Source organism: Cervus elaphus, chromosome 14 (assembly GCF_910594005.1).
Source record: "Cervus elaphus chromosome 14, mCerEla1.1, whole genome shotgun sequence".
NCBI lineage: Eukaryota > Metazoa > Chordata > Mammalia > Artiodactyla > Cervidae > Cervus > Cervus elaphus.
The window spans coordinates 62,717,898-62,742,136 of record NC_057828.1 but is presented as its reverse complement, the minus strand read 5'-3'; the positions used below and the strand labels follow the sequence as shown (position 1 = coordinate 62,742,136).

Below are 24,239 nucleotides of genomic sequence, written 5' to 3'. Positions count from 1 at the left end.
ATTTCTATAAAAAATAGCAGAAATGTTCTTATCTTAAGATGCTAAGAGAAAAAGATAAAATCTTATAATACAATGACTACAATAATCTACTACTGATTTTAAAATTACTGTAAGGAAATACACAAAACTACTAGTCCTTTGTTTAAGTGAGAGCAGTGGTTTTTATCTGTTTTTTTTTCTATTTTCCAAACTTTCTGTGATACTACTTTATTACATCTATAATTTTAAAAAAAGATTTAGAGTACCATTTAAAAGTTTAAATGAAAAAAAAAAAAAAAAAAAAGTTTAAATGATGGAGAAGGAAATGGCAACCCACTCCAGTATTCTTGCCTGGGAAATCCCATGGACAGAGGAGCCTGGAGGGCTACAGTCCATGGGGTCGCAGAGTCAGACACAACTTAGCAACTAAACAACAAACAACAACAACAACAACAGATGTCATATTACGCATCTAGAACTACAAAGTGGATTACTGAATATCAGAAATTGATGACTTGGATGCCACTGTACCTGCAGTAAGGAAATTAAAAATACTTTCATACTGAAAACAAATAAAAAAAAAAAAGTTTAAATGAAAGTAGTTTTAATGAAAACATCTACCATTAAAAAACATGAATTATAAATGTGTACTATTTACTTTAGAAATGCTTTTGCACCTTGCTATTAACCTCAAAAAGTTTATCTAAAATATTTAAAAGGTTTTATGTGTATTGTTCAATCTATTTATAAGATACTTCATGTGCTTAAGCAAAATGGGAGAACAGGTTTCTCTTCAATTTCAGCTTAATTTTCTGAATCAAGAACAAGCAATCATGAATATGCTGGGTAGTTATTTATAAATGTTGGCTCCCAAATATGCTGGGTGGTTATTTCTAAATTCTGGCTTTCTGGAATAGTCTCATGCAGTCATTGGTAGAAAAAGAGAACTTTTACTATAGATAAACTCTTAAAACAGCTTTAACTCAATTTAATGACTCTCTGTAGCAGTAACTATCACAGTACACACATGGCAGAATTAGCCCACCACAAAACTGGATAAATACAATCCAAGATCAGTATTTACAAGTTACAGTGGTCCCAGTGCTTCCTTTCAAACTAAGCCCCTGAGAACAATATCACATGAAAAACACTCTGTTACATTTTTTTAATGTAAGAATTAGTTTAGTTTACACCCAGGTAATTCTTGTTCCTATAAAATTTTATTTTTTTATTGGTATATAGCCAGGGTCTTTCTTGTATGACATCTACAATTAACAATGGATGTCACAAAGTAAGTTATATGGCACTCTTTTGATTAGTCTATGATCAGAAAAACAAGATCATGGCATCCGGTCCCATTACTTCATGGCAAATAGATGGGGAAACAATGCAAAGAGTGGCAGGCTTTATTTTTGGGGGCTCCAAAATCACTGCAGATGGTGACTGCAGCCGTGAAATTAAAAGACACTTACTCCCTGGAAGGAAAGTTATGACCAACCTACACAGCATATTAAAAAGCAGAGACATTACTTTGCCAACAAAGGTCCGTCTAGTCAAGGCTATCGTTTTTCCAGAAGTCATGTATGGATTTGAGAGTTGGACCATAAAGAAAGCTGAGCGCCGAAGAATTGATGCTTTTGAACTGTGGTGTTGGAGAAGACTCTTGAGAGTGCCTTGGACTGCAAGGAGATCCAACCAGTCCATCCTAAAGGAAACCAGTTCTGAATATTCATTGGAAGGACTGATGTTGAAGCTGAAACTCCAATACTTTGGCCACCTGATGTGAAGAGGTGACTCATTTGAAAAGACCCTGATGCTGGGAAAGATTGAGGGTGGGAGGAGAAGGGGTCCACAGAGGATGAGATGGTTGGATGGCATCACCAAATCAATGGACATGAGTTTGAGTAAACTCCAGGAGTTGGTGATGGACAGGGAGGCCTGGCATGCTGCAGTCCATGGGGTCACAAAGAGTCAGACATGACTGAGCAACTGAACTGAACTGATTAGTCTATGATCAGAAAACAAGCACTTGGACAGAAACCAGTGCCCTATCACTCTATTTTCATGTTTTTATAGGACTTTGTATGTTCCCTATCCAATTATTGGGGGGCTTCCCTGTGGCCTCAGACAGTAAAGAATCTGCCCCTAATGTGGGAGACTCGGGTTCAATCCCTGGGTCAGGAAGACCCCCTCTGGAGTAGGGAATGGCAACCCACTCCAGTAATTCCTGCCTGAAGAATCCCATGGGCAGAGGAGCCTGGTGGGCTATAGTCCATGGGCTGGCAAAGAGTCGGACATGACGGAGCAACTAACACTTTCACTTTATTCAATATTCATTACACTTTATTATAACTACATATCTACTTTTTTCCTGACAAGATTCTAAGTTCCAGGAGGGAAGGGGCTATGCGCATCTTGCTTACCACTATACTGCCTAAACTTAGAACACCGCAGTGCCTTAAATAAAGCAAATACATTTGCATAATGAATGTTTGAGTCGTCTCCAAACTGAAAGGGACAAGTTTCCAACTTTCTCCACTCCCTTGACCCAAATTACTCAATGACTTAAATACGACACACTAAACAGCCATTTTCAATATAGCTAGAAATAATAATTAGTGGTAGAGAAATTACACCTAACAAATGAGTGTTTACAATGTGTCAGGTACTATATTGAGTATATATTCCCATTTACAAACAGGGAAACCAAAGGACACCAAAATTAACTCAATTACCAAAGGAACAAAGTTAGACATGACAGAACCAGTATAAAAATTCAGGCACTCTAGATTAAGCATGAAATGTTAATCACTATAAAGCTAGGGAATTCTTTTTTCCCCCATCTTGATTTATTCAGAGTCCAGTCCATTACTAGCACAGACTGCCAGATTTTTCTTGTGTAATATTTATTCACTCATGAGAATAAGTGAAGAAACTTAGCTATAGGCATAAGCCATCCCTCTGTATGTAAAAGTTCACTACATAAAAACCATTACCTTTAATCTGGTTAATTTCTATTCAAAAATAATGACAGAAAAAACTGCGGGAGGCACTATTCAGTATCATGGTGAACATATTTCATGAGTATATACATATATGAAGATTTATCAGACTATATATTCTAAATATGTCAATTAACTTCAAGAAAACACACATAAAATAATACATAAAATATACTAAATTTTTGTGTGTCAAATAATAAGAACATTTATTTCTGAATTTCACTAATATATAATTTCAGGCCTGATATTGAGAAAACCAACCTGTTTTGCATTCTGAACTTGATAACTGTGCTACCTTTTGGACTTTTCGTACTGGCTTGACCACTTTCTTCTCTTTACTTTTTTCAGCTGGTTTTTCTTTCATAGAGCTATCATCTGAAAAACAGAAACATTTATAGCAAATATTATAATAAGTGCTATTGACCCACTCATCCTTCCCCCAGTATGAGAAATCTATGTAGAATACATGGTTCACGCAGGGAGAGAGAAACCTTTGCTATTTCTTTGATTCAAAAGCTGCAATGTCAAGTCCTCTTACAGAATGGTCTAGAGATTACGATAACTCTGTTAGGTTTCTTTTTTTTTTTTTTCCAGGAAACCCTTGAGACACTCACCTGGTTTTCACAAATTGAAAGAAGCAACAACAATAATGCTTTCCAAGCTAGATCACAGCATTTAGAGAACCTCAGAAGTAAGCACTTTCACAGATTCCTATTTCATTTAAAAATTCCCACTTAACTGAAATATTCATGAACTTCTAGAATAAAACTTTATAAAATACTCAATATTCCTAAATTAGGCCCTTTTATGATTAGGCTAGTGAAATATGTCAAAGTATTTCACATATAAACTACTACTCACTAATTTTTAAATTCTAATCTGCAGAAATAAACTGACTATACACATAAATTTGAAAATTAATCTCAACCACAGATCTGGATAAATGTACTTTAAATATATATAGAGCTCTGCATCCTGAGCAAAGAAGTAAGCGTGATTCAGAGACCCTGAGGCAGAAGCATACTTAGTGTCTAAGAAATAGCAAGGAAATCAATGTGAATAAAGTGAAGAAAGAGAAAAGCAGTAAGAGTTAGGGTCAAGAGACATAACTGAGAGCCAGATTACATAGGGCTTTATAGGTCATTGTGAGAACTTCAGGTTTATTCAAGAATAGGATGAGAAATTTTTGAGCAAAGGAGTGACATGACCTAAATGATATTTTAACAAGCTTACTCTGATAGCTATGATGAGAACAGATTCATTAGAAGAGCAGAAGCAGGGTAACCAGTTAGAAGGCTACTACAGTAATCTAGCCAGGAGACTGACAGTGGATGGCTTGAACCTAGGTGGTAAGTGAAGGTGATTACATTTTAGAGGTATTTCAGACAATTTAGATACAAGGTATGAGAGAAACAGAGGGATCAAGGATGACCAAGGATTTTGGACCTGAATAATCAGAAGGATAAGATTTACTCTCCAGTAAGATGGAGAGACTACCAGAGGAATAAGTTTAAGGGGTATACCATGACCTCATTTAGTTAGCCAGCTCCATTTTTGGATATGTTAAGCCTAAGAAATTTATTATACATCCAGGGGGAGGTGCAGAGTTAGCAGCTGGATATGAATCTGAATTCAGAGAAGTCTGGTCAGAGACATAAATCTGGGAAACATCAGCAGAGAATATTTAAAGTACTGAAACTCGATAAGCTTGCCTAGTTTGTATATGGATAAACAAAAATTTTAAAAAACAATAAAGTAAAAAGAAAGGGATGGAAGAGAAAAGAAAAACGAAAAAAGAAAAACAATGAGAAACACAGATCCAAGCACAGGGACCAGGACATGCCAATGTTCAGAGATACATAGTTGATAAGGAAAAAAAAAGAATGAAAAAGAGCAGATAAACTTAGGAGGAAAACTAAACACTTATGGTATCATAGATAAAATTCCAAGTGAAGAATTTCAAAGATGAAGTGATTAGTGATATCCAACGTTTCTGAGAGAGACTTTATTTTGGGGGCTCCAAAATCACTGCAGATGGTGACTACAGCCATGAAATTAAAAGACACTGGCTCCTTGGAAGGAAAGTTATGACCAACCTAGACAGCACATTAAAAAGCAGAGACATTACTTTACCAACAAAGGTCCATCTAGTCAAAGCTATGGTTTTTCCAGTAGTCATGTATAGATATGAGAGTTGGACCATAAAGAAAGCTGAGAACCGAAGAATTGATGCTTCTGAATTGTGGTGTTGGAGAAGACTCTTAAAGAGTCCCTTGGACTGCAAGGAGATCCAACCAGTCCATCCTAAAAGAAATCAGTCCTGAATACTCACTGGAAGGACTGATGCTGAAGCTAAAACTCCAATACTCTGGCCACCTGATGCGAAGAGGTGACTCATTGGAAAAGACCCTGATGCTGGGAAAGATTGAAGGCAGGAGGAGAAGGGGATGACAGAGGATGAGATGGTTGGATGGCATCACCAACTCAATGCACATGAGTTTGAGCAAGCTCTGGGAGCTGGTTATGGACAGGGAAGCCTAGAGTGCTGCAGTCCATGGGGTCACAAAGAGTTGGATACAAATGAGCGACTGAACCGAACTGAATGCTTCTGAGAGATCAAGCAGAATAACAAATGAGAATTACACACTGGATTTAGCAATGTGGAAGTCACTGATGACCTTGGTAACAGCAGTCCAGAGAAGTAGGAGCAAAAACCTAACAGAAAGGATTCAGGAGTAAAATGGAGGAGAAAAATTAGAGACTATGAAGATGAAGCAACTTTCTGAAGCTTCACTGTAAATAAAAGGAGAGAAACAAAGCAGAGTAGGGCCAAAAGAGGGGTTCTTTTATGATGGCCCAGATAACAGCATGTTATCAAACACTATGTTGATGGGCATGACCTCACAGAGAGGGAAAACTTGATGATGGGAAAGAGAAAACAGAGTCGTAGTAATGCCCTTAAACACACTACAGCAAATGGAATTTAATACAGAAGTAGATGGGTTTTGTTTAAGATAGAAGCAGCAGGAGAGATGACCCACCAAAAGAGAAGGCAAACTATAATAGGCAGACCTCTTTAAGAGTTCTTTGGCATACATCATTCCACTAGTCTTCTATGAAGCATATTACCATTCTTATTTTACAGATGAGAAAACCAAGGAAGAGAGTTTATGTAACACAGATAGTATGAAAAGGTAATTAAGTGGCAGAGTCAGAATTTGAATCCTTGTAAACTAATTCCAAAATCTGTGCTCTTAACTATTGTATTATATTTCCTTTTCATATGATAAAAAATTTCTGAAGATATTATTCCAAAAATAATAATAGGAAAATTGGACTGGACAGTTGATGCCATAATATTTATTAGCAGACTCTCTACTAGGGCTTACCAGAAAAATCTCAGGCTTTAGAGTCAGACTGAGTTGGTTTTAAACCTTGGCTTCAATTCTTAACTGCTCTATGTAACCATGGGAAAATTACTCCTTGAGTTTACACTTCGTCAACTGGAAAACATTCAGGAGACTAAGTAACCAGCAGCATCTTGCCCAAATCATACAAGGTTTCAATATAGTAATATTATATGTATGATCTTCCTATTTTCCTCTTCCAGTCTTCCATAAGTTCCTCCTATTTCCAATCCTCTAACACACATTATTCCCTTCCAATAATGTTCATTTTTCTTCCTGCTTTTTGCCCTCACATTAGTATCTTATCTGCTGCCCACCAAATTACTGACCATTTCAAAGATCTCAGAGGGCTAGTAAACTTCAACTAGACTGTTATATCTCCATCAAATCAGACAAGCCCACTCAGAAAGTCCCTTAGTTTAAAAATAGCCTAGTTTCTGTCTTTTCAGTTATATATGCTAATTTAACCCTGGAGCAAACCCTAGAAGCTAAGAGTCTTGTGACTGACAATATCACTACTTAAGTATACCATGCATTTAGAAATGGGAAATAACTTTAGTTTGGTGACAATTTTATGTTTCAGTATTGCAACTTAGGTAGTATGCATGATAAAACACTCAAAACCTAGGAACACTCTACTCTCACCTGCAAAGTGAAGTGCTAAGTCACGATACAGTTCTCTACTCATGTTTTGAAACTCAGCCTCCTGCCACACTTTCCCATCAGGTGTTCGAATCTTGGTCTCTGAAGGATTGAAGCCTAATATATAACCAACAATACAAAACATCCTTATCAATATTGCATTCAAAGTTTTGTTACATTCTTAATTTTAAGTGAAATAAATTAATATACTACAAAATTCACTCTTTTAAAGTGTACAACTCCCTGCTTTTTAGGATATTCAGATAGTTATACAACTATCATCATCATATAATTGTAGAGCATTTTCATCACCCTGAAAAGTAACCCTGTACCCATTAGCAGTTGCTCCCCACACCACTCCCTCTATTCCCTGCCAACTACTCAACTATTTTCTATCTTTATAGATTTGCCTATTCTGGACATTTCCATATAAATAGAATCCTACAATGTATGGCCTTTTGTGTCTGGCTTCTTTCATTTAACTTTTATTGCTGAAGAATACTCCATTGTACAGATATATCAATGTTTGCTTATCCATTTACCAGTTGATGAACATCTGGGCTGTTTCTACTTTTTGGCTATTATGAATAATGTCGTTATAAACATATATGCACAAGGATGTGTGTAAATATACCTTTTTCAATTCCCTTGGGTAGTATATCTAGGAGTGGAATTGCTGGGTCATATGGTAACTCTTATGTTGAACTTGTTAAGGAACTGTCAAGATGTTTTCTAAAGAAGCTGTACCATTTTACATTTTTACCAGCAATTTCTCCATATCCTCACTTGTTATTGTCTTTTTTTATTATAGTCACCCTCATAGGTATGAAATGGTATCTCACTGTGGTTTTGATTTGTGCATCCCTAACAATTAAATGTTGAACAGCTTTATAAGCTTTTAAAAGAGGAATGCATCATGAGCTATACCACATAATGTGTTAACAAGTCCTGTTTGGAAAGTAAGCTTCAGTTAAACAAAACAATATGCATTTGTTCAAAAAGACTAGAAATGGAGAAGCACCAATTAAATGGTAAAAGAATGTCAATCATAAATTATGGATATCAGAGAAACAAACTACCTTTTCAAGTCTGAGGAGAAACAACAACACTCACTCTTCTTTTCTTTGAAGACAGGCATTAATCACTACCATCTGTCTGATTTTGCCTATGGCTGAACAAATGGACAAGCTTCTGTCTACACAGACAAAATCAGACAACCAAAGTGTGGAAAACAGTTCCTTAGAACATACTTGTTCAATTTCTCAACAAACATTACACATATGCTATTTCCTAGAAATTATCATTCTAATTTCCTACTTCAAATTTATCACTACTCCTTAAGAAATACACTAAACTTAAAATGTTACTGTACAAAAAAAGATAAAGTAATGAATATGGATGATAACCAGAACAGTAAAAAGATTTGTATTTTCAACTGGGCTCAACTTACCAAAGAACTGCCATGAAATATTTTGTAAAAATTAAATCAATTTAATGGAGTCAAAAATTGGTAAAAGCACTTTAAAAGTGCTAGATAAAATGTTACTGGTAAAATAATTACACGTCTAATAGAAAATAATCTATTCAGCTCTTATGACAACAGCATAAGCTTAATTTTACCTGAAATTTGTACCGCGGGGCACACACAACTATGCTTATAGCTATATAAACATAAAGTTTATAAACATAGTGTTTAGTCTATTGCAAACTACAGTTTATAACAAGAAAGCATGGCAATTCCATGTAAACCTATCTTCCTCCCAACATTTCTTACCCTCATTCCATCTCTCTACATTCAACCTTATCATTTTTATTTCTCTTTTCTTTAGGAAATATTTATCTTTATGGGAGCCTTTCTTTATATCTGCATCTTTACTTATAAATTAACTTTAAGCAGCTTTCAGTATCTACATCAGTTTCTGTTTCCCAGTTTTTATATCCATTCTCTTTGTGCACATTTTTTCTAATTGAATTTATTGAATAGAATAAAAAATTTACTGTGCATCTGTGTCCAAGACACTGTACTAAGCTTTGAAATAAAATACAGATGATAAATATAGGCTCTTAACCTTCTTGGGCATTTACCAGAAAGAAAAAGATATGTAAACCACTAAGTATAAAACAAGAAAGAACCACTGTGTTCACTACTTCAAATTTTAAACATACACACATAAATGTAATGTGTTTAGAATGGGTTTCATATACTAACAACTATATAAAAAGACAAAGAAAAATCTCCTTCTCTCTTTTCTCTCTCTCTCATTTGTGTAAGAGAAAATTATCTCTGGAATGATACATAAATTGTTAAGACAAGTAACCTCCAGAAAGGGGACCAGGTGACTGGAGCACAAGAATGACACAGGTTTTCAATGTAGGTCTTTTTCATCTTTTCAACTGCAAATCAAGTGAATTTATAAAGTATTTAAACAAATGAAATTAAAATGTCACTTTAGAATACAGTATATTAAGATACGTTTAATTTACACTGACAAAATGTTAGCAGAAAAACAGTTCTTCACTGTTGGAAAAGATAAATCCACTGCTCAGGATACCACTGGAAACCATATTGTTATGATTTCTGAAATGAATACTATATTTCATTAGTTAACCTCATAAAAGTTACATTCATAATATATTTTAATACAGAAACTAAAGTATTAAAACTAGTGATAAAAGGAATATACAAAATCTAGTCACTACTCAAAGTCATACTTGAGATTTTCACTCTGATTCTTTAAGGTTGCTTTCTTTTCTTAATTTTTAGATTTTTATAAATTATTAAATAAAACACAGATTCAAATCAACCATCTCAACTCTGCCTTAGTGGAAGAACTTTTGAAACTGCAGACTTTGACTTCTAGAATGAACAAACCTTAAAGGTACAATCTGCATTTAATGAGTCTGATATAAATATAGCCAAAGTTTTGTATAATCACTATCTTAGAACCAGCAAGAACTTCTGACCCCATTATTCGCTAATTGCTCTGTCAGCAATATGGACAATTTCTACATGGCACACAACTTGAAGGATAAGAAAGAATTTTATTCAGAGAACTACCCACAATTTTATCATAAATTATCTAGAATAAAATGCTAATTATCTATCTTTAATTCATAATGAATATTACTAGCAAAACATATCACAAAAAAACTGATAAACTGTTCAAACTGTAGATAGTTAAGGTTGTTTTGTTAAAATTAACAGAATAAACCAATCTTGATTATATTTTGCTTTTCATACATTTATAAATACTGAACTTGAAAAAATATCTGCAAAAAAAAGGCCAGGATGGTAGGAACTTGAAGACAAAAGTCTAACAGAGTAACCTCATCAATGAATCAAAATTTTACATAGATGACCCTGACCCTGTGAAAATAATTTCAGGAACATAAAAATGCAAACTACTAAAACCACCATATATAAAAACTTGAGTAGGGTTGAAAGCAGAAATTCTCTCTGAAAAGCATCTTCTCAATGGAAATCTGATTTACTGTTTTCTTAAACATGGAGAAAACCCCTGTCAAAATTCTAAGGTTAACTAAACAGGATCAAAATGTCAGTGCCAAGATATTCTGTAACCAAATATTAACTAGCGTGAACCATCTTTCAAACATTGCTTCTGAAAGAATTTCTAATAACAATCAAAATACAATGGCAGAATAAGAGCAATATTCTTTCAGTTCTCTGAAATTTATACTAATTTTTATTTTCTCTTTTGTTCAACTTATTAAAGGTTCACATGGTAGGTCTCAAACTAAAAGAACCTCTTAAGGCATCTGAATCTGCATTTTTAGCATGCACTTTGAATTAATTTTTTTATGCATTTGATTTGAGAATCACCCCCTATTCTAAAGATGATCCTCTCTACTCGAATACATCCTAGGGAAACAGGGAGACAAGGAGGCTGGAAAAGAGAAGATGCAAACACTGATTACAAACCTTTATATGCTGGAGCAGGCGGTGCTGTTGCCACTTTCCTGACTTTTGCTGTCACTGAGCCATCAACATTAACAACCATTACTGGATGGTCAATATGACCCAGATTCTGGCCCTGGCCATTTGTTTCTTCTGAGTGTTCCCACTGTTTCCTAATCCGTTCCTTGAGTTTTTCCAGTTTGACATCATGTTGTCGTCGCTTCAGGATATCTAATCTTTGGGAATTACAAGTACTAGTAGAAGACGGAGAAGAGTCAGTTAACCATAACACTTTTGAATCAATGTTATGGCCCATGTTACACACAGAAGACTTCAAAGTGTTCTCATTTCCTTTTGTTCTATTAGGTTTTTCTTCATCACTTCTCACTGCAGCTGCCACCTTAATCAAACATTCAGAATTTTGCAATGCATCAATTGTCGGTCGATCGTTTAGAAACCTAACAACTGTATCATCAACGGCAGATGATCGGGAGCTCTCAAAATCACAGCAAAGTGTATTCCGATCTTCTCGACTGCACATCAACCGCTTCCCACTCTCAGGCTTCTCTTCATTAACATCCACACAATATACATGCTTTGACTCTAAATGGCTGGGACTTGTACTGGATGGTGTGCCATGGACTTCCCTATTATTAAAGAAATAATAAGCTTTAAATAAAGAATACAAAAACCAGTCATACAAACTGAATGGAGAACTCTTAAGTAAACATTAGAGACCCCAAAACCTAGACACTCTAGTAGGTTAGAAATAACAAGATAATCATTACTACTATTAAAATTCAATGTTCAATGCCTCCTGGGTATCACAGGTTAGATTATGGCAAATAATCTAAATCATAATGTGCATATTATAAAATAAAAACTATGCAAAAGATGCATGCAGAGATTTCCTTAAGAACCCCAGAAAGCAGAATTACAATCTCACTTTGGATATTCACTTGACACTTACTACCAAAATGTACATCTTACTTCTCCATAAAATCTTAAGAACTAGGGGGAAAAGTTCTCAAATTTCGGCATTTCATATATATAACTTCTAAATAGTGTATGAAATTAACAAATAGACTGGGAGTAGAAATAAAGTGGAAGTACAATAAACATTCACCTCCAAATAAATGTGGTTATTAGTAAATTTAAATCTCTCTGAACTACAGACAACTTTTTTGGCAGCTTCAAATTATGTAAAGCATGTCTAGAAATTCCAGAGTAGGCAAAGAAGACTGGACACAGCCAAAGCACACATCACAAAGTCCATGTTCTCTACTCACAACAACACTAGCAAAAGTATTCCTTCAGAAACTATTTCGATTTTATGTATCATTCTAGTAAGTTATATTTTAGAAACAGAAGCAGTTATTAAAAGGGATATTAATGAAGACAAGCCTCAGCAGTAGGAAGAAGACATGAAAAACTACCTAACAAAATTATAAAAACAGACATAACAATCTGGATCTCCAAGTTCTGAAAGAGTAGACATTTGCCACATGTGGCAACTGAGCACTTGAATGTGCTTAATCCAAACGGAGATGTGCTGTAATGTAAATTACATACCAGATTCTAAAAAATTAAAAAATAAAGACCATAAAACATCTTTGGGTATGTGCATATGACTACTAAAAATATTTAAATTACATATGTGTGGTTCACTAAATGATGCCATTGTATATTACTGATCTAAATCTTTCACTTTAGGCATAAAACTCTAAATATCACAAAAATTATTAAATTCATGACTCTATTACAGCAAAATATGGTAATTTTGCAGCTATCATGAGTGCACGAGTGTGTGCATTTTTCTAAGGAGACAGTCTATAGCTTTCATCAGATTCTCACTGGGGTCCATGACTCAAAAAACATTAGACCCTCTTCTAAGGGGCTGATTATTAAATAAGATGGGGGCTGAGAACTGAGTTCTGCAGCTTCCACTAGAGATCAAGACTAAATTCAGTTATTTTCACTATCTCAACCAGACTGCAACAACTCACTGTTGAAATGATTAAGGTCTAAAATCAGCATATGCAGAGAATAAAATAGGAACCCCTGGTGGCTCAGCAGTAAAGAACCCACCTGCCAATGCAGGAGATGTGGTTCTATGCCTGGGTCAGGAAGATGCCTTGGAGAAGGAAATGGCAACCTACTCCACTATTCTTGCCTGGGAAATCCCACAGACGGAGAAGCCTAGCAAGCTATAGTCCATGGGATCGCAGAGTCAGCCACAACTTAGCGACTGAACAACAAGAGAAGAAAATAAAGTTTAAATTGGTAGTTTACCTACATGTCTTAATCATAAGGGAAGGACAATTAACCAAAAAAAGTAAAGTAGGGACTGCCCTCATAGGCCAATGGCTAAGACTCTGCATTCTCAATGAAGGGGGCCAGGTTCCATCCCCGGTCAGGGAACTAGATCCCACATGCTGCAACTAAAGATCTCAGCATGCCACAACTAAGACCCAGCAGAGCCAAATTAGACAGATCAAAATAAATGAACTTTTTTTAAAAAAAAGTAATTTCACACAGTCTTTCACTCACTCACTCATTAAATATCTACCATGAATAAAGATGTTCACTATGCAATTCTTTCAACTTTTCTATAAATATGAAAATTATCATAAATATCTACAGAATATTTAGCTAAATGACAAGCATTAAGATAATGGTTTGGGAATGAGACAGATTTGTAGTTTTACATAAAGTAATGTAATGAGTACACATTTAATCAAAATACAATGCAACATGAAAATGCTCCAAAAGAGGAAGCACAGGTGATACTAAGTCGATTCAGTCGTGTCCGACTCCTTATGTCCCCATGGACTACAGCCTGCCAGGCTCCTCTGTCCATAGGATTCTCCAGGCAAGAATACTGAAGTGGGATCTCCCTGACCCAGGGATCGAACCTGAGTCTCTTCTGTCCCCTGCATTAGCAAGCAGGTTCTTTACCACTTAGTGCCACCTGGGAAGCACAGAGGAAGGGTCGAATAAGCTAGGGAATGAAATGAGCAGTGTTTCATACAGAAGGTGATAAAAGGTGAGTTTTAGATGATGAATGGATGGCCAGGTGAAGGGTGTTCTATTCACAGCTATCCTATGGGTATTTGTTTCTTTTCTTAAAAGATACATAATTACACAATTTTAAATGTGAGGTAGTATTATTTACAGAAAGAATATTAGAATAGTAATAGTAATTTAGTTTCAATTCTGATAGTGATTATGTTTCTAGGCATCTCATTATTCTTTTAAATTTCCCCTTTCTCCTTTTTCTAAACTATGCACTTGTACCCAGATTAAGTCCCTGGCCTCTTCTCTATTTATTTTTTTCACTTTTATCACTTCAATGCTACTGACAACTCCCATATTTATATTCACAGCACTGACTTTTCCACACACATTCCTACCTAAACATCCAACTGCCGACTGAATATTTTCACCTAGATATTTCAAAATTGCATCAAATGGAACACACTGAAAATCAAATCCATAATGTACCTCTGCATGCTTGCGTGCTAAGTTGCTTGTGTCCAACTCTTTGTGACCCTATGGACTGTAGCCCACAGGCTCCTCTGTCCATGGGATTCCCCAGGCAAAAATACTGGAGTGGATTGCCATGCCCTCCTCCAGGGGATCTTCCCAACCCAGGGAATGAACCCACGTCACCTGCAGCTCCTGCATTACAGGCAGATAGATTCTTTACCACTGAGCCACCAGGGAAGCATAATTCACCTTCATCACCCAAATTTTTTATCTCAAATATAAGATGTGAGAGTTGGACCATAAAGAAGGTTGAGTGCTGAAGAACTGATGCTTTTGAACTGTGGTGTTGGAGACTACTCTTTTGAGAGTCCCTTGCACAACTAGGAGATCAAACCATTCAATCCTAAAGGAAATCAACCCTGAATATTCATTGGAAGGACTGATACTGAATGCCACCTGATGTGAAGAACCAACTCATTGGAAAAGATCCTGATGCTGGGAAAGATTGAGGGCAAGAGGAGAATGGGGCAATAGAGGATGAGATTGTTGGAAGGCATCACTGAATCAATGGACATGAGCTTGAGCAAACTTGGGGAGATAGTGAAGGACAGGGAAGCCTGGATGTAGTTGATGAGGTCGCAAAGAGTCAGACATGACTTAGCAACTGAAGAATGGCAAGTATAAAAACTAAGTACTTCCAAAAAAAAAAAAAAAACTAAGTACTTCCAAGCACTATTATTGTTAAACTCCTTAATTTATTTATTGACACTTTAAAATACTAAAAAATGATTATAAATGACACAAGGAACTATAAGTTTCAGTGTCTATTAATACTATTTGCTATCCTAACAGCAAGAACATATTTCTATCAGTAGTTAAAATGTCCCTCAAATACAAAACTCTTTAATTTTATCTGCTGAATATCCTAAATTAGCTAACAAAAATGCAAAGCATTTTTATACTTATTATTCATATATTAAAATTAACTTATTAATTAAAATTCATTCATCAATCTTGAACATCTAACTAAATTGTTTAAACGAGCCACTGGCAACAGAGTCAAACAATAAACCAACTCACATTGTCATAAGGAAGAAATTTTAGGTAACCGTCCAACTCAAAAAAGAGAAGAAAACTAAACTATGTGAAGACCACTATGTAGAACACCCAATCTGAGATATAAGGGAGAAGAAAGCCATACTTCCAGAAACTGAATAATTTGTTTGTAGGAAACATATTACAATGGAGTGGTCTGAAGCAAATATTACTACTTCCCCCCAAATATTCAATCTGTAAAAGAACAGAAAGTTAGCATTTCATAATATAAAAGATTTTGCTTTACCTTTTTGGAAAATGGAAAAGGTAATAATACTAGATTCAGAGTGTGATGAAAAACTGAGAAAATAAACTATAATATTAGTACAAATACTACAGGTTAACTCCATAGATAATTAAAAAAAAAAAAGAAATCCACACTAACCTGTAAGAAACCAAAGGGTCACGAAACTCCACACGATTAATTTTTTTTACATTACTCTCCAGGGTGGTAGCTCTGAGAGGACTACGAGATTTCTCTTTTTGTGATTTAGAAAATTTGGAGGCTGGAGCATTAACCCAAGAATCATCCAGGTATCTACCATCTGAAGAAAAAGGAAATCTATGAAAACACATGATATAAAATACAACTGTCTCTGAACATAGCTAGCATTTAAGAAAATAACTTAGGTATCTTATTGTTTCTGGACTCTCAAGCTGATATCATGCAAGTAGATCAAAAAAATTCAGGTTATATTATTACAGTAATTCAACCTATAGAGAAAGACTGCATTCTAAGCAAACAACACAAAGAAAACCTCTAAATAAAAAATTCTTTTGTCAAAGGCTCTCACTTCAAAAAAGATGCATCAGATAAAACCCAACAGACTCACAGATTAATAAAAAAGAATCACAGTTTCAGTTAATCTGGTTTATTTCACTAATTATGCAACCACAAAATTAAATATATGAAAGGTAACCAAAGAAAATACTGTCAATTTATGATAGTATTTATAATACAAATATTCTAATTTTGATCATAAATCCCAATCAAAAAAACAAAAGTCTTAAGTCAATTAAATTTCAAACTGAAATACCTGTGAATTTTTTTTTAAAAAAGGACATATATAACCCTAAAGGCTCAAAATCAAATTCTCACTAACAAATGAAAACTCGCTGCCAAAGGTGATGCTGTGGTGCTAAGTCCCTGATCAAAAGATGATGAAATTTCATTAGGTCCCATTTGTTTAGTTTTGCTTTTATTTCCAATATTCTGGGAGGTGGGTCATAGAGGATCTTGCTGTGATTTATGTCGGAGAGTGTTTTGCCTATGTTCTCCTCTAGGAGTTTTATAGTTTCTGGTCTTACATTTAGATCTTTAATCCATTTTGAGTTTATTTTTGTGTATGGTGTTAGAAAGTGCTCTATGACCCACCTCCCAGAATATTGGAAATAAAAGCAAAACTAAACAAATGGGACCTAATGAAACTTAAAAGCTTTTGCACTACAAAGGAAACTATAAGTAAGGTGAAAAGACAGCCCTCAGACTGGGAGAAAATAATAGCAAATGAAGAAACAGACAAAGGATTAATCTCAAAAATATACAAGCAACTCCTGCAGCTCAATTCCAGAAAAATAAATGACCCAATCAAAAAATGGGCCAAAGAACTAAACAGACATTTCTCCAAAGAAGACATACAGATGGCTAACAAACACATGAAAAGATGCTCCACATCACTCATTATTAGAGAAATGCAAATCAAAACCACAATGAGGTACCATTACACGCCAGTCAGGATGGCTGCTATCCAAAAGTCTACAAGCAATAAATGCTGGAGAGGGTGTGGAGAAAAGGGAACCCTCTTACACTGTTGGTGGGAATGCAAACTAGTACAGCCACTATGGAAAACAGTGTGGAGATTTCTTAAAAAACTGGAAATAGAACTGCCATATGACCCAGCAATCCCACTTCTGGGCATACACACTGAGGAAACCAGATATGAAAGAGACACGTGCACCCCAATGTTCATCGCAGCACTGTTTATAATAGCCAGGACATGGAAGCAACCTAGATGCCCATCAGCAGATGAATGGATAAGGAAGCTGTGGTACATATACACCATGGAATATTACTCAGCCGTTAAAAAGAATTCATTTGAACCAGTCCTAATGAGATGGATGAAGCTGGAGCCCATTATACAGAGTGAAGTAAGCCAGAAAGATAAAGAACATTACAGCATACTAACACATATATATGGAATTTAGAAAGGTGATAACGATAACCCTATATGCAAAACAGAAAAAGAGACACAGAAATACAGAACAGACTTTTGAACTTTGTGGGAGAATGTGAGGGTGGGATATTTCAAAAGAACAGCATGTATACTATCTATGGTGAAACAGATCACCAGCCCAGGTGGGATGCATGAGACAAGTGCTCCGGCCTGGTGCACTGGGAAGACCCAGAGGAATCGGGTGGAGAGGGAGGTGGGAGGGGGGATCGGGATTGGGAATACATGTAAATCCATGGCTGATTCATATCAATGTATGACAAAACCCACTGGAAAAAATAAAATAATAATAAAAAAAAAAAAAGATGGTGAAAACGTCGTCTACAGTCACTGAATATGAGGCTGCTTCATAACTACTCAGTACCAAAGGAAAAAAACTAAATGCTGATTAAGCATCTAGTCTCTGACAAAAGAACAAGGAAATATATGGAATTATATCGAGAAATTAAACTGAAATACCAAAAATTCATATTTAATATATTTGTATCTTTGGAAGTTGCCTCATACATACCTTTTCTACTGATTTTTCTGGTAGCACTCGCAGAAGATTTCTTGGTATCCATGACAGAATCAAACACAGCTGTACTCGTAGGGGCTACTTCCAATTTGTTTTCAATGTGTCTCAGCTAAAGTTTAAACACCATCAAAACAAATAGGTTAATTCTATTCTAAATCAGCTACCATCAATTTAATTACTTATATTGTCCAACAACTTTCTCTAAAGGAGAAAAAACTTAGGAATGCTTTATTTTAACTAAAAACAATAGTTTTTCTATTATTTACTACCTAAGCAATTGGCCAATGCTGCCCAAATCTGGACACAAAAATCAAAATGTCTATAGAATACCAAGAGTTTTCTATTTGATCTGTTGATGTATTTTTTTAATTGTTGAGTTTTTTAAAAGCAGTAAATTTTCTGATATTGTATGTTGCATATCACTATGCTACATATTTTGCTACATATTTTGTGTGTTTCTACATATTTTATGTGTTTTACATGCAAAAAATGAGGAAAGAACAATTCCTCTAGACTAAAATTTAGGATTATTTAAAGTCACTTTTTATCATTTTATATCTACAAATTAAGTTTCACAATAAGGACAAAGTTAATAAGATAAAATTCAGGTTTCCAAGCACTACAGTTAAGTCGACTTTTGATATAACCATCAATGACTTTAAAAAGTATTTTCTCCTAAATTCCTACAGGAGAAAACTTGAAGAAAACAGAAAAAAGTAGAAAAAAATAAAATTAATCAAAATTCCAAAATTCCACCAAAAAGAGATAAAAACTTTGTGTAAAATTCTGATTTATCTTCTTTCAGATTTTTCCAGTACAGTGTACTCACAAAATTGGAATAATCCTTTATATATTAACAGTTCTTTATCAGACTGTCCCCCCATTTATGAACCATTGATCACCCCTAAAAATTATTTTTAAAAACTCAATAATTTTTTAAAAAAAACTATTAACAACTCAGCTCTAAGCTAGCTTAGCTCTAAATTTAATTGGTGATAAAAACTATTCTTACATTATAAATGTACAATGCTCATGGAGAATATATGCTGATTGCTACATTCATGGACCCAAAATCTGACTCTGCATTATGACCAAATCTAGGTTATAGTACCTTTTCCAGATTGACCTTCAAATCAATTCAAAAGATTTTAGGACAAAGTATCAAATTTACACAGTTAAGAAATAGATGACTTGAATTCTGGTAGAATACAAAACAAACAAATAAATAGAACAAATAGATAAATATACATACATACACACACATACATATATAAGGTCAGTGCAAACATAACTACAGTCCAGACTGTGACTTTTTAAAAATAATTTTATTTATTTATTTTTGTCTGTCATGGGTCTTCATTGCTGTGTGGGCTTGAGCCTCTAGTTGCCAAGAGCGGGGGCTCCTCTCCAGCTGTGGTGTGTGGGCTTCTCATTCCGGTGGCTTCTCCTGTTGGGAAGCGCAGGCTCTAGGCCATGAGGGCTTCAGCAGTCGTGGTTCCCAGGCTCTCAAACTCAGCTGCTGCGCTCTGCAGCACGTGGAATCGTCGTGGACCAGGGACCACACCTGTGTCTCCTGCATTGGCAAGTGAGTTCTTTACCACTAACCCAACAGGGCAGCCGCAGACTGCGAAGTTTAGACCATTATAACTAGGCTCAAACACATCTTTATTAATCAAAATAGGAACCATAACAATCAACACATTTTTGCCAATGAGAAGTTTATTTCTGTAGCATAAAAATTTATGCTTCAGGATTCAACAAACTCTTAAGAAGCATTTTCTGCATCCTGCTGGCTGTGGAAGCATTTTCCCTGAAAAAAGTTGTTGGGATACTTGAAGAAGTAGCAGTTGGTTGGCAAGAGGTCAGGTAAATATCTGGATGAGGCAAAACTTTGTAGCCCAATCCATTCAACTTTTGAAGTGCTGGTTGTTCGACATGTAGTTGGGCGCTGTCATGGAGAAAAATTAGGCCCTTTCTGTTAACCAATACCAGCTGCAGGTGTTGCAATTTTGGGTGCATCTTGTCGGTTTTCTGAGCATACTTCTCAGAGGCAGTGGTTTCATTGGGATTCAGAGAGCTGCAGCGGATGAGACGGGCAGCAGACCACCACACAGTGACAAGGGCCTTTTACTGGTGCAAGTCTGGCTCAGCGTGGGGCTTTGGAGCTGCTTCTCGGTCCAACCACTCAGCTGGTTGTCATATAAAATCCACTTTGTGTCGCATGGCACAGTCTGATTGAGAAACGGTTCACGGATGTTGTATAGAGTAAGAGAAGACACTTCAAAATGACGATTTTTTTAATTTCTAGTCAGCTCACGAGGCATCCACTTATAGAGCTTTTTCACCTTTCCAATTTGCTTCAAATGCTGCACGACTGTAGAATGGTCAACACTGAGTTCTTCAGCGACTTCTCGCATAGTTATATAAGGATCAATCCGATGATGGCTCTCAATTAGTCCTGTTAATTTCTGATGGCCAGCCACTATGCTCCTTTATCTTCAAGCTTCTCGTCTACTTTTTTCAGAACTTCTTGAACTACCATGACACTGTGCATTTGTTAGCAGTTCTTGGTCCAAAAGCATTGTTGTTGACAGTTGTCTCTGTTGCTTCAAATGACTCATTCTGAACTCAAATAAGAAAATCACTCAAATCTACTTTTTGTCTAACATCATTTCCATAGTCTAAAATAAATATAAAATAAGCAGCAAGTAATAAAAGTCATTAGCAAAAAAAAGGTAAGAAATGTGCATTAAAATGATGTATAATATAACCACATTTAGAGTATATTCCAATATCAAATGGCAAATTTCAATAATGCAAAAACCACAATTACTTTTGTACCAACCTGATATAAGAAGAGCAATTTGCCTAGAGAGCAAATGAAAAAGAAAGGTCTCTCTTTAAAGAGCTATGTATCACTTGAAAAATCTGGATTCCTAAACTCCAGACAAGACTGGACAGAATATAAATAAGAACGGTGGCCCATAATCATTCTTCTTCAGCAGTGCTAAGAGAAAACAGCCTGTTACTGCCACAAAAAACCAGCAGGTGACTCACAGTCCACTCAAGGAAAAGCTGTCCCTTTCATATCCGCTCTATGAAGCTTCCCACGTAGATACAGTCCTACCATCTCTAATAAATCCTACATTTTAAATCTTAATATCAACATACCAACTGAGTAAATTTATTAAAGCAGAATAAATAACACAAAATAGTTTAACATTTTATATGCCATAGTGTTAATGTTTCTGATACTTAAAGTAATGTCCTAATTACTGCTTTACTATCTAATAGTTGTCACTAATTTTCATTTTGTAACATAGTATATAACTTTTCATATTGAAAAGTTTAACTATTTTCTCATTAAAAAAAGCACTATAGAAAAGAATTTTAATCTACTCAATCATAACAGAAAATTTTACACTATAAGGAAATAAATGGAACCTATTAATTACTTACAGCAGCCTTGGTCTGAGAAAGTGCATCCCATGGTGCGGTTATATCTGCTGGGCAACATTAATATTTATTGAATTAGGATCTCTGAAGCAGACCTTGAAACCTGCATTTTAATAAGCTCCCAAATGCACTCAAAAGTTTGAGAACCACTTTATTAGGCAGAACTATTCTCCAGCAAGTGCTTTATTACATTGAGCCAAAATATGATTCTTCTCCCATCCTGTAAAGCCTAGCTTCCTAATACACGGTTTAGAGCTGTATTAGGCACTGATCCCCCTAGGACACTGATCCCGTAGGACAACTAGACTAACACCCCCCTCTACATCTCCAACAATAAGCAGTATCCTCAGTTTATCCCAATGAGCTGAACAAATACACTGTTAAGTACCATGCTGCATTTCGTATTATGGTATGAGAGAGATCAGAAAACTACTCCAGACTTCAACCTACTAGTAGAAACAAAGGTAATATCTATTCATTCTTTCAGACAATAGCCCTTCAAAGAGTATATATTCAAGGAGTCTACATATTTCCCCTGAGTCAGTGTTCTCTAGGATAAATATTTTCATCTCCTCTAAATGCTCCTCATGTGACATGAGTTCCAGGTCCCTCACGAACCCAATTATCTTGCTCCAGATGTACTCATTTGTCAAAGTCCCTCAAAAATATCAAGTCCTAAATTAAAGTTACCCCCATGCATCACTAAAAACAAGAAGTTCAATAAGACTATAATTTTTTTATCTGTGCACTACAGGTCTATAACTATACTGGGAGCTATATAGTATCATTTATTGACATTAAGTCAGAATTTATTATAAGATATTATATATAACTAATTTTACATATACTGATTCTTTTTTAAAAAAGAATGTATTGCTTTACAAGGCAGTTTACTACTGCGTGCCTCTGAAAGTAAAGTATATCGTATATTTAAAATGAAACTGAATTTTAAAAAGCATTTATCCATTTGTTATAAATCAAAGCATATGGGTATTTTCATTTACTGAATAGCCCAAAATCTTAGGCACAGGACCTAAACAAAGCATTAAGTTCAGTTAAAAAAAAAAAAATCATACCTTGAATAGTATCCATGCTTTGAGAGTTCCTTGGATTTGGTAAAGGCACCTCTTTTGATTTGCTGCTCCTCATCCTGCCAATTTACCTGCAATCACATCATCAGCATTCACTGAAAATCAACATTATAATATCAGTGAAGAAAATGCCCTATCTTGCCTTTTGTGAAAGTCAAAAAAGAATTTTGTCATTTCTAAAAGTTATCTTTATATTCTCTTTTCAGTTCCTGATAATTTGATAACTTTATTTTTGCTTGGAAAACTAAACCATTAAAAATTATATCATAACCACCTCACACAAACTAGGATAGCTACTATCAAACCAACCAACAAACAAAAGTGTTAATGAAGATGTGAAGAAACTGTAACTCTTGTGCACTGTTCCTTGGAATGTAAAATGGTACAGCTGCTATGGAAAATAGCTCAGCAGTCCCTCAAAAATTTAAAGGAAAACTATCATATGGTTCAGCATAGAAGAGTTGAAAGCAGGGTCTTGAAGAGATATTTGTTCACAGCACTGCTCACAACAGTCAAAAGATGAAAGCAACCAAAGTGTCCATAAACAAATGAAAAAATAAGTAAAATGTAGTGTGGTGGCTCAGACGGTCAAAGCGTCTGCTTGCAGTGCGGGAGAACGGGGTTCGATCCCTGGGAGGGGAAGATCCCCTGGAGAAGGAAATGGCAACCCACTCCAGTACTCTTGCCTGGAAAATTCCATGGACGGAGGAACCTCGTAGGCTACAGGTCATGGGGTCGCAAAGAGTTGGACACGACTGAGCGACTTCACTTTCACTTTCAGTATATACATAAAACATTATTATTCAGTCTTAAAGAGGTGGGATATTTTGACACATGCTACAATAAATGAACCTTGAGAACATTATGCTAGGTGAAATAAGCCAGTTACAAAGACAAATACTATATTATTCCACTTATGTGAGATACCTAGAATAGTCCAAATCATAGGAACGGAAAGTAAAATAGTGGCTGTGAGGGACCGGGGGAAGGGGAAAATAGGAAGCTATTGTTTAATGGGTATAGAGTTTCATTTCTGCAAGATGAAAGGAGTTCTAGAGATGGATGGTTATTATGACTGCATAACATTATTAGTGTATTTACTACCATCAAACTGAATCCTGGAAAATGGTTAATAAATTTTATGTTACATGTATGTCACCATAAAAAAACAAATTAAAAAGGGGAAAAAATTATATAATGACTCAAAGAGAAAGATCATGATCTACTCATGCTAATTAAACAGCTTGATGACAAAATTCTGTTGTAAAAGTCACATAAAAACACAGTTTGGAAAATGTAGAAGGGGAAAACTCATTCCTGCTCTCCAAATCTTAACACAATCATTAAGATCTCTTCTGTTCTTTTTACTTTTTTTTTTTTTACTGTAATCACTATAATTTCAATTTTGTGTCCT

At 35.3% G+C, this 24,239-nt stretch overlaps 1 protein-coding gene across 4 annotated transcripts in view; it reads right to left on the bottom strand.

The window, feature by feature from the left end:
• Window positions 1-24,239, bottom strand: part of CEP350 (centrosomal protein 350) — a 163,915-nt gene that overhangs the window by 117,940 nt on the left and 21,736 nt on the right. For 2 of the 4 annotated variants that reach the window (XM_043922764.1, XM_043922767.1), the window contains exons 2-8: window positions 22,811-22,896; window positions 21,738-21,784; window positions 18,273-18,387; window positions 15,916-16,075; window positions 10,971-11,593; window positions 7,034-7,147; window positions 3,243-3,356 (exon numbers count right to left, since the gene is read on the bottom strand). In XM_043922764.1, coding sequence (XP_043778699.1) covers window positions 3,243-3,356; window positions 7,034-7,147; window positions 10,971-11,593; window positions 15,916-16,075; window positions 18,273-18,387; window positions 21,738-21,784; window positions 22,811-22,883 — 1,246 coding nt within the window. In that variant the 5' untranslated portion in view covers window positions 22,884-22,896. The remainder of the gene's footprint in view (window positions 1-3,242; window positions 3,357-7,033; window positions 7,148-10,970; window positions 11,594-15,915; window positions 16,076-18,272; window positions 18,388-21,737; window positions 21,785-22,810; window positions 22,897-24,239) is intronic. The other 2 variants (XM_043922765.1, XM_043922766.1) reach the window with 2 other exon arrangements.